This window comes from Physeter macrocephalus, chromosome 6, assembly GCF_002837175.3.
Source record: "Physeter macrocephalus isolate SW-GA chromosome 6, ASM283717v5, whole genome shotgun sequence".
Taxonomy (NCBI): Eukaryota; Metazoa; Chordata; class Mammalia; order Artiodactyla; family Physeteridae; genus Physeter; species Physeter macrocephalus.
Window position 1 is genome coordinate 87,584,725 of NC_041219.1, and position 11,444 is coordinate 87,596,168.

General features: G+C 52.8%; 1 protein-coding gene across 3 annotated transcripts in view; it reads right to left on the reverse strand.

Annotated features, from left to right (window-relative positions):
* Positions 1 to 5,066, reverse strand: part of ACVRL1 (activin A receptor like type 1) — a 27,075-nt gene extending 22,009 nt beyond the window's left edge. For 2 of the 3 annotated variants that reach the window (XM_055085631.1, XM_055085630.1), the window contains exon 1: positions 2,860 to 2,969. In XM_055085631.1, the coding sequence (XP_054941606.1) occupies positions 2,860 to 2,884 (25 nt within the window). In that variant the 5' untranslated portion in view covers positions 2,885 to 2,969. Of the gene's footprint in view, positions 1 to 2,859; positions 2,970 to 4,373; positions 4,569 to 5,051 lie in introns of those variants that run through there. The other variant, XM_024122960.3, reaches the window with a different exon arrangement.
* Positions 5,067 to 11,444: the final 6,378 nt, after the last annotated feature.

The window sequence follows — 11,444 nt, forward strand, 5'->3', positions numbered from 1 at the left end:
TCTTGCCCACCCCTTCCCAGCCCCCACCCCTGCCCACCCCTTTCCCAGTGCCCCCGCCCCCCCCCCCCCCCCCCGCCTGGCTGCCTCAAACATAAACAGGCTCCTGTCTTCACTTCCTGCCATTCAGGGTCCCGCCAAGCTGGGAACAGGAATCAAGATTGTTTAGATTGGGGTCTGGATAGAACAGGCAGGAGTCACGCACAGCAGGGAGAAGGGCATATTCTCAGGGCAGGCTGGAGTGGCTACAGGCTCTGCAGGAGCCACCCGGGGCTGGGACACCCCCATGATGGAGTCCTAGGAGGAAACCTTGTGAATCACAAAGCCCAGCTCTTATTTTAGAGAAGATGGGGATTAAGGCTCAGTCAGGAGAGGAGGCTTGTGCAAGGTCAGGCAGGATTCAGTGGCAGTACCAGGAGTACAACCCAGGGGTCCAGACTCCCAGTCCAGTGTTTTTCTACTCCATATCCCAGTCCAGGGTGGCAGCCCACGTCTGAGCCCTCAGGGTTGTAACAACCATACAAAGCTTGGAGAGTGCTGGGCTGTGCCAGGTGTGAAGGAACCTCTCTGCACCCTCATCAGAGTATAAGACGCCCTCTCTGAGCCACTCCCCGGCCCCCTTCTCTCTCCTTGCCATCCTGGGAAAAGAGTGGGGGTAGGGCCAGTGATGTGGAAGGGAAGTGAAACCTACTTAGATGTTGAATGTTTGACCTTCTGTGGCCGGTTGAACTTTTCCAGAAGTTTGGTGGAGAGCATTAGGGGAGTAATTCTGATCTATAACAGTCCCCATCTCAGCTCCCAAACCATCTAGTGCTTCAGAACCCACCCCCCTTCTTCATTTCTCAAAGGTTTAGAATGAGAAGATTAGGGCTGAGGCTGCAGCAAGAAGGACTGAGGTCAGACAGCAAGAAGGACTTTCTGAATGGTGGAGAGTATGCAGGTGTGTGCCTGGGGACTGGATCCCCAGGTAGAGGCAGCTGCCATGAGGGAGGGGGAATGTCTTCTGGCGTGATATGGTAAGGCTGGTAGGGCTGGGCATATGGCCATATAGGCTGCAGAAGTCCCCTAGTCTAAGAGTGGTGCCAAATGAAGATCCATGATGCTGGGGCTCTGAGGGCAGGATGACTCGGGGGGGGCGAGGGGGGCGCTTCGTGGGCCTCTCTGGCTGGTGGCAGCTCTGGCCTTCCTGCCTGGGCTTCCTCTGCCCCAGAGGCCCAGGGCTGGGGGAGGAAACAGAGCCCTGGGCTGATGCAGCTGTGTCCCCAGCCTCTGCCTGACCTCCTGCCTCTTGCCCCTCCCAGAAGGCAGTGGGGAGTCTGGCAAGCACTCTACAGTGGGACTGGTGGCTGGAGAGGGAGCCCCAGACAAGATGAATTTGCCCACTGGGGTAAGGGCGAGAATCCATCCTTGGCAGTCTTTGCCCAGAAAGCAGCTAGGGAGGGAGTATGCAGCAAGAAGCAAAAGGGGGTAACAATAGGATGATAGCCAGCAGCCTTCTAGAATCCTCTACCCATGCTTTCACTTCTCTGTGCTCCAGTGCACCCTCTCACCTACACAATTATGCAGCAGAATCACCTGAAGTGCTTCATTAGAAATGCACATTCTTTGGTCTCACCCCCACTCCGGATTCTGATTTAGTCCATTGGGACCAGTAAGAAACATGCATTTTAAAAAATTTCCCCAGCTAATTCTGATCAGTTTGTGTGGGTACCACACTTTGAGAACTGGGTCCTACACAATGCTGACTGGTCCCCATGCTTTCATTTCACTGGGCAGGACCCCGCTGGGTGAGTGGGAGTGGAGTGCATGGGTCAGGGACTCTAATTCCTACCCGGGGACCTCTCCCCTCTTCTACTGGAGAAGGGACAGACGAGGCTAAACACTGGAACCAGGGACTCAGAGACACTGCAGAGGGAGGACAGGGCGCGGGCTTTGTTCAGGACATGTCCAGCCTCTGGGGCCCAGGAACAGTGCAGGGAGGGCTTGGCAGCATTTGCAGAATCTGCCTCTCGTCTAATCCTGGGAATGTAGTGGAGGCAAACTGCGACTGTCCAATTTTTAACCGGGCCTGGCGTGAGATTAAGTACAGGAGGGTGCTGAGTCCAGATCAGTCCCAACTCCGAGCTGACCCTGCCTGATTCGCCTTGAGACTTGACTCTAGCACAAACAGACTCCTGGGGACTGGTGGACTCCTTTCATGTCTAACAAAACTTCTTGAAAGATCTCCTGCTGACTGAAGCATCACAGTTTTAAGCCAGAAATCACAAATGCTAAACTAATTTCAAATATTAGCTTACCACTGTGAAATTCTTAGTAATAAGAGTTAACCTCCTCTGAGTAATACTTATGTGCTAAGCACCAAACTTTGATGGCTGATCTCATTTAGTCCTCACGACAATCCAATAGGGAAACGGAAGCTCAGGGATGTCAGGTTTCTTGCCCAGAATCACCAGGTATGTCTTGATCAACTTAAATTGCTGGTAATAAATCCTCACTTGGTCATTTTATTTCTGCAGTTGTTTGGTGTTAGGTAGGTCCCTCAAAAGAGGAAAAAGAGCAAGCGGGTATTGCATTAACAGACTGCAGTTGTCATCACCTGCTGCCCAAATGCGGTTTGTTTAGAAATCATCTGTTGGCTGTAGGCTTAGCCCTAGCTGGGGAGAAGCCGAGTAGAGGTGTGCTCAGAAGGTGGATGTCAGTGCCTTTCTCCCCAGCACACCTGAGGGTTGATATAACCGGCTCCCATCAGCAGCAGTGGCTCGGCACAGCAGTGACTGTCATGGGGCTGGAAGCTCTAAACATCGGCAGAGGACCATACAGCAGAGGACCAGACTGAGCTGCTCATCCTGGGTTGCCCCTTACCGTCACAAAGCACTTTCATCTGCATCACTTCACAGCGCTGGGATGTGGCATCAAGTCTGGATTTTAGGATCTCAGACAGAATGCAAACGCAGCACAGTATAGCACAGAGGTCAGCCTGTGGTCTCTCTGGATCATGTAGACCCGGATTCAAATCCTGCTTCTACCACTTAGGGCAATGAGATTTGGGGCAAGTTACTTGAACTTTCTGAGGCTTCGGCTCCCCTATGAAAAATGGGGAATAATAATAGTGCTCATTTCATAGGTATAATGGAGTAAAATTATTTAGCAGGGTACTAAGTGGTACACAGTAAGCACTTAACAAATGTTACTAAAAACCCAACCATCCATGGAGCTTTGGACAAGTGATTCAAATCTGAATTTCCTTCCTCTTCTGTAGGATGGACATAATAACACCTCTTCTGCTAGGCTGTGGCCAGGATTACATGACAAAAATGTATCTAAGTGTCTACATAGTAAGTACTCAATAAATGGTAGCTATTTTTAACCACCTGGTAAGATGAGAGGACAGGTACCAGGACAAACAAACAGTAAGGGGTAAGAGATGTCGGACAGACCCTGACTCAGCCAGAAGCTGCCCGTATAGAGAGGGTAAGAGCTATCGGCCGCTCTGCCCCTGTCCTTAGAGAAGAAATGAGGACTAAGTGTCTTTCAGATATGGAGATGGAAATAAATGCTGCTCTGCGGGGTGTGCGATGACAGGCACCCAGGATTGCTTCACCCAGCCCTCCCTTTGCTCCCTCACGGCTTCCTGGAAAATTGACACACACACACACACACACACACACACACACACACACACACACACATAGCTCTGGGTGCGCTATTTGCTGTCCAGTTATTTGCTGGCTGGGTGGCCAGCCCTGAGATGGTCATAACAGCACTGGTCTCCAGACTGACCTCCAGGGCAGACTGAAAACCTGGGGTCCCAGGCTGGAGGGAGACTGGGATCCCCTCTGCCCTGGATCCTGAAGGAAGTCCATGCGTCGGGGATTACCTGACCACACAGGGTTGGAACTGAGGTTTGGAGGAGGGAGTTATAGTGTCAGATTCCTTCGGCAAAAGCGGCCAGGACTGGTCTGGGAAAGATGGGCTTCAAGGGGAGGCGCAACAGTGCTGGGAGTAGACACCCACCCCCAGGTCAATCCAGGTTCCTGGAAGGACATGTGACCCCCTTCTCTGTAAGTGAAGGAGGGCAGGGATCCTTCTGCTTATTTTATGGATGAGGATGAGAGAAGAGAGAAGCTAAGTGACGGGCCCCAGGAGCAAAGTTTTCTGATTCCCAGTGCGGGTTCGGTCCAGCCCCCTCCAGTCTTAGGTGGGGTGATGGGCAGATGTTGGTGGAGGGCGAGGGGCGGCTTGCACTACGAGGAGCTGGGACTGACCCTACGGCGACCTCTCTGAGGGTCTCTCTGGGATATGCCATGGGGAAGGGCCCACCGAGGTTGGGGTCAGCCGCGCCCCCGCAACGGCCCGGCCCGCGGACCTCGACTCACCTCTGGGCCTGCCCTGCGGGCAGCGCGGCGCGAGCGTGCAGCGGGCGGCCTCCTCCCCTCCCCGGCGGCGGCCGCGGTCGCACGAGGGGCGCTGGACAGCGGGCCAGGGTCTGGGGTCCGGGCGCGGCCCCGCCGGGCAGGGCTGGGGCCGGGGAGGGGCTGGCTCGGCGCGGCTGGCGCGGCGGCCTCCCGGGACTGGGAAAGGGGCCGGAGCAAAAATGTTTCTTATTCCAGCGTCTTCCTGCCTGGCCCGGCTCCACCACTCCCTCCTAATAAACCGTTTCCTATTGCCCAGCTAGCCGACGGCCGCCCGCTCGACCCTCGCCAGGGCTCAGGGCCGGACCCTCCCCTGCGCGGCTGCAGATCCCGAGGGCGGCATCCCCCTCGGCTGCCCCCGCCCGGGATCAAGGCCGCGCTCCCGCCCCCAGCCTCCCACATCCGCCTCCCCGAGGGGGCGGGCCTTGGCCTTGGGCCGCGGGGGTCTCGTGGGGTTCAGGCCCAGAGCCGTGGGGGCCAGTGCTGGGACGCTAGGCACCGTACGAGGGCCGGCCGGGGGAGGGGTGGAGGTGGAGGTGCCCCTCCCGGCTCAGAGCCGCTGAGGGGCGGCCTGGAATCCTGGATGGGTAGGGGGGCACCGAGGGAACGACATGCGGGGAGGGCAGAATGGAGAGAAGTTACCCGTCTTCCCACCCAAAACTCCAGGTCCTCCGCCTAGGAGGCTCAGAAGCAAGGGCAGACTTTGGGGCTGGCAGGGTCCGAAATATTTTGGCTCCGCCCTACCCCCCCCCTCCCTCGGGGACTCCCCAGTCCGTCCAAATCCTTCAGCCTCCTCCCTGGGCCCCTTCACCCCCTTCCGCAGCCTCTCACTGCTCAGCACTCAGCGCAGGGTAAACAGGCCCAGATGGGGCAGCTCTGAGTCAGTGGTGACGGTCTGAGCCCCTCCGGCCGGCCGTAGCACAGCTCAGTGACAGGGATGCCTCTGTGCCCTAGGGGCGGCCAGAATGGAGGGAGAGGCTGGGAACTGCCTTGGACTGCCCCCTTCGAGGCCGGCCCTTCACCCCACCAAATGGAGCTTTAGAGCTGGGGACTGGGAGCCTCCCTCAGGACACTGCTGGGACAAGGCGGACAAGATGCTTTGGGGAGGGGAGCAGAATGGCTTCTCCTGGAGAGAGAAGCAAACCTTCCTCCTCATGCCTGGGCTCAGAACAGTGACACTGTTGTCTTGCTTTGCTCCAACCACTGTGAGCAGCCTGAAGGCAGGACTCCACTTTATCCCTGGCCTCCAGGTTATCCACAAAGACTCTGAAGTCAGAATCCAGACTAGTTGTATAACCCTAGACAAGTGACACCTCTCCATGCCTCAGTCCCCCATCTGCTAAATGGGCATACTAAACAGTGCCAGCCTCATAGGGTTGTCAGGAGAATGAAGGGACATGATGCTTATCTCAGTTCGTAGCAAAGATGCTAGCTGGCTGAGCCTGGCACAGGACCTCCATGAAAGTGTTTAATTCAATTAATAAATGAAAAGGTTGGGGAGGTGATGGCCTCAGAGCCAGGTGGAAAGATGTTGGTGTTAGAAGCAGAAGCAGACTTCTAAGGTGTCTTGCTCTAATATGAGGATCCTGTAAGATGGGCCAGGACATCCCTCCCAGCCCCCCACACCCTCTTCGACAGGAATAGAGGCTGGGGGAGACAATGACTAAAGGCTCAGACAAGCATCAATTGTTGACTGACCTCACTTCCTCTGCTGAAACCCTTCCCAGCCCCCACCCACAGCTGCTTCACAACTTGTGAGCCTTGTGAATTCCAGAACCAAGGCACACCCAAATTTCAGTGTCAGGGCAGAACTGTGTCCTGCAGCCAATAGGAAGTACTATGGGATTACAGTATCTGCTCTTTCAGATTATAGTGGCCGCTTTAGCACACTATTAGCTGGAGAACTGGGAGTGTGGCTGGTGTCCACCTTTCATATCCACTCTCCCCCGTGCCTTGCTGTGGTTTCTGATAAACCCTTCCCCATCCCAGCCCACAGATCTGTGTTCTGAGAGGTGGAAGGGGGGGCTTCCCCAAGGGAAGCATTCAGTCTGAAACACACACTGAGAACAGAAACATCGAGATGGACAAGAACTGAGCATCGCTGGGGAGAGTCAGTGGGGATGGGGGACTTTATCTGGGAAGAGTTCATGAAACAGATAAAAGGAGAGCAGGTTTTGGAGGAGGAAGACGGGGCCCGATGCAGGGTGGCTGTTCCTCCGTGCTGGAGTCTCCCCACCTCTCCAGAGCATGGAGCCCTCTGGACCCTGATGGGTGCTCTCTGGGGCTTCTTGTGCACCCCATGCTTTCCACAAAACACAGAGAACCTGGGGAAGGCATCAGAGGAGGGACGCAGAGTTGGAGAAAGCACTGGAGACTCAGCCCAATGAGGAAAGGGAAAAGGAATTACAGACTGCGTCCAAGTCTACAAGAATTAATTACTCAAAAGGACCAGCTGTTCCCCATATTCAGTGAGGCCAGAATAAGAGGAAACAGGCGTAAAGGGCTAGGACTTAGATTTAGACATTTAGAAGAATTTCCCAGCAGTGTGTGAAGCAGAGGCCTGGAGATCCTAGGAAAGGTATGTGGGGTGAAACTTCAAGGAGATTCTCACCTATGGAAGGCAGGTGACATGAAGGCAGGGGATTGGACAACTTGACCTTTCAGGACAAGCTATGAATATTGAGTTCAAGCATTGCTCTTGATACTAGGGCAGGGCCAACTTCGTGGGTGTCCAACCTGTACAGATACCACGCTTGGTTTAATGCTCTGCTGGCACCATCTTGGAATTCTTAATCATGCTTGAAAAAAGAGCCCAGCATTTTGCACTGGGCCCCACAAATTATGTAGCCAGTTCTGCACCGGGATGAGTAGGAAGGAAGAGCAAGGAGTGGGACTTCCCTGGTGGTCCAGTGGTAAAGAATCAGCCTTCCAAGGCAGGGCATGTGGGTTCGATCCCTGGTCTGGGAACTAAGATCCCACATGCCACGGGGCAACTAAGCCCTTGCACCACAACTACTGAGCTCGCGCACCTCAACAAGAGAGTCCGCATGCCACAAACTACAGAGCCCATGTGCGCTGGAACCTGTGTGCCACAACTAGAGAGAGAAAACCCGCAGGCCACAAGTAGAGAGAAGCTGGCATGCCGCAACAAGACCCATCGCAGCCAAAGATAAAAAAACAAACAAAAAAACCCAAATAAATGAAGACAATAAATAAATATTTTTTTTTTAAAAAGCAAAGCAAGGAGGGTGGGGCGGTTAGCAGAGGGTGAGGTGGGCTTTGCTCCATTTAAATTGCAGAGTGGGAGATTTAGATCAGACAGCCTAGGGAGTTTTTCAAATGAAAACAGTAGAACAGGATACATAAGGAGGAAGAACTGTGGGTCTCCTTTAGGGGAGAAGTGGGGCAGATTCCTATGAATTCCATTTATCCATCTGTTCAACACAGAGGAGAGAGTCTCAGCTCTGAGGGCTGCAGGGAGAGGACCCTGCCCTCCCTAAGACTCCTCCGCTCAGGCCAGAGGCACCCTTACACCATTACTCCATTACCATGGAGTCCTGAGAAGAGCAGTAAACCAGGGGGCGTGGGGCCTTGGTTCCGGCCTGGCTTAGACCGGATCCTCCCAAAGGTTCTTCCCAGCCTTGTGTTATCTCCTTTGGCTGTAAGATTCAGGAAACCACCTGGTCCTGGGCCCTGACACCACAGCTCAGGTGAAAAGACAGTTTGGCCATTGCTAATGTTTGGGGAGGGTAGGGCAGCCAGAGCTCTGTCCAGCACCTCAGGAAGAGGCTGGCAGACAGAGGCCACATTTTGAGCCACTGAGTCACCTTCCTCTTCCTCTCCAGCTCTTCCAGGATGTCCCCTAGATGGGTTTGTCCACTCCTTGCCCAGCCGGAGCCCTGAGGATGACTCATCTCAGGAGGGAAGCTCTTAAGAAAGGGATGGCACTTCAGGGCAGGAGACTGAGATGAGACGGTGCCCGCACAATGCCTCGGGGGCCTGGGCTCTGTTGAGAAGCTGCCCCAGTCCCATCTCCTCCTCGGCAGTCCAGCAACCTGTGGGTTGTCCCTCCCCACGGGCCTCCTCGAGGCCCTGACTCTCCTCCTCCAAACGGGCCCCAGCGCTGGAGGAGAGCACCCAGGCTCACCTTCCATACCTGTAAAAAGGGGCTGCGAATTCCATCTCTACCACATTCTCCAAATAAAAGCAAAATACCTGTGAACATTCTCCTCTAGCTGTGAAACTCTCACAGCTGTCTGGTTTTGAGAGAAGGAGACTGAGCTGTGAGGTAGAAGGAGCAGGGACTGAGAGTCTCCAGGAGGGCAGAGGCTTGCCTGTATGACAGGGGCCTCCGCTTCCTTACCTGTTCAGAGAGGAGCACTAAATACTGCCTCTTCGGGCTTCCCTGGTGGCGCAGTGGTTGAGAGTCCGCCTGCCGATGCAGGGGACGCGGGTTCGTGCCCCGGTCCGGGAGGATCCCACATGCTGCGGAGCGGCTGGGCCCGTGAGCCATGGCCGAAATACTGTCTCTTCTATGAATAGCTCTCTGAGGGTCTGTTGTATAGATGAATGTAGAGCCACTGCAGAGGACTTGGAGGTGTGAGGCGGCCATTCTGAAAATAACTCAGGAAATCCCAAAGAAGCACAGAGTAAATACACCTTAAAAATTCTGCAGAAGAGTTTATAATGAGAAGTGACTGTGTCCATTCCCAGACCCTCTTGCTGGGGCCATCCCCTTCCCAAAGCTCTTTATTTCTCTGACATTTACTTCTATAACTCTAAATAATATGTTTACACTTCTATCTCTAGATTTTTTTCAGCTTTATTGAGGTATAACTGACAAACACAATTGTAAGGTATTTAAAGTATAAACATTGTAAATCAACTATACTTCAATTTTTAAACGGATGCAAGATTTTACCAAAAGATATTTAAAATGTACATCGTGATGATTTGATATACGTATCCATTGTGAAAGGATTCTTCCCATCTAGTTAATTAACACATCCATCACCTCACGTATTTATCTTTAGTTTTTTTTGATGAGAAGTTTATTGGTGAGTAAAATTTAAGTGCTACTCTCTCTCAGCTAATTTCAATTATACAATAAAGTGTTATCAGCTATAGTTGTCACTGAGCAAAGGGCTTGTGGGCCCATCACGCAGAAAGTCCAACTCTGCCAGCAGGAGTTTGCAGCAAAGTAAGGATTTACTGCAGGGCAGCAAGTAAAGGAGGAGGAGACAAGCCTCAGATCCACTCCCACATGGTCTATGAGTTAGGGGGTTTTTCAAGGGGAAAAACAGAGAGGCTAGGATTAATCATCGTCTTGTGACATTTCTGTGACATTTCTTAATCGTAGTTTCAAGAGTCAGGATGTTTCTGGTTTACGATTCTCTGGCTAGTTGGTCCGTGGATTAGGGGTCTGTTAGCTGATCTTGCCTTGGAGAAACAGCCTAAAGTTTGTACGTTAATGGTGATATTTATAACAGCAATTTTAGTCGTGAACAATATTATCAACAACTGCAATTTTAGTCCTCTGACTCTGGTTGATAAGTGTTCAGTTAGCACAGGATTGAGGTCAGAGGGTATAAGAAAGGGAATAAAGTTTTGGAGAGAAAGATTAATCATAAACTTGATAAGGGAACTCGGTTTTAGGGGGACTCGGTTTCACAGTCACCATGTTATATGCTAGATCCTCAGACCTTATACACCTTACAGCTGAAAGTCTGTACCCTTTACCAACCTCTCCCTGTTTCTTCACCCCTCAGCCTCGGGCAAGCACTTTTCTACTCTCGGTTCCTATGAGTTTGACTTGTTTTTAGATTCCACGTGTAAGGGATCCCATGCAGTATTTGTCTTTCTGCTATCTCTAGATTTAAAAGCTTTGGAATTTAGGTCATTTAGGTTCTCTCCCTTCTAATTATTGATCATATGTTATTCTTTTGTAAATTTAATAATATACCTTTAGTTCCTGTTCTGTTGGTATCACACAGTATCTCTTGACTCTTCACTAAGTCAGAAGCGTGGTACCTCCACTCTTCCCTAGAGTTGCAATTTTGCTGCAATAAAGGAAGATGTGTCCACTAGCTGAGGTGAATGATCTTGTTTTGGGGGGATGTCCCACTGAATCTCAGGACTTGAAGATGTCCTGAGGGTCTGGCTGAGCATTTTGGATGTCACAGGAGTTCCCAGGGGCATCAAGAATTTTGCCCACTCTAAACACAAGCAGGGCCTGGCAGGCTCTTGGGGGCTACTGTGGGGACCCTTGCTGCTTGAGGAGAGAGTCTGAGGAGTTAAAGGAACCATCCCCAATGGAGAGGGCTTGTTATTTGGACAAGGAGGGGGTCCCCAGGATTTGAGAGCTGGTAATGGCCCCAGCTGGGACAGACATTGTTTGAAAGAGAGGCTGAGTGGCCGGGTGAGGCCAGAGGCCAGCGGGATTTCCTTCAGCTCCAGCCACTCGGGTGGGTGGGACCAGATTGCTGGAGCTGGACACAGGAATGTGCCTTTGTTTCCAGCTGGAGGGGAAATGCCACAAATCCTGCCCCTTTCCTACCCCTCCAGCATCCGTGCCTAGGCTCTGCCCTTCCCAGCGCCAGGGGGCCTGGTACTAAGGGCTCTCAGCGAGCTCTTGTCTCCAAGACTCCCTCATCTGCAGGCCTCTGCCCCTTGTCCGCCAGGGCAAATCACAGATGTAGGATGTAGGGGATGGGGGGGTAGCCAAGCCTGGTCTGGAGGAAACAACCACAAAGAAGGATTTAGGCTTTAGCTGCCCACCTCTCTCCCTTCTTTCTTTCTTTATTTTTTTGGCTGTGGCGGTTCTTTGTGGCATGCGGGATCCTTGTTCAGGCATGCAGGATCCTCACTGAGGCATGAGGGATCTTTTTTGCTGTGGCGCGTGGGCTCTTCTTTGCGGATTGCAGGCTTCTCTCTAGCTGTGGCGCGTGGGTTTTCTCTCTCTAGTTGTGGCGCGCAGGCTCCAGGGCATGTGGGCTCTGTAGATGAGGCGCGCGAGGTCAATAGTTGTGGCGCATG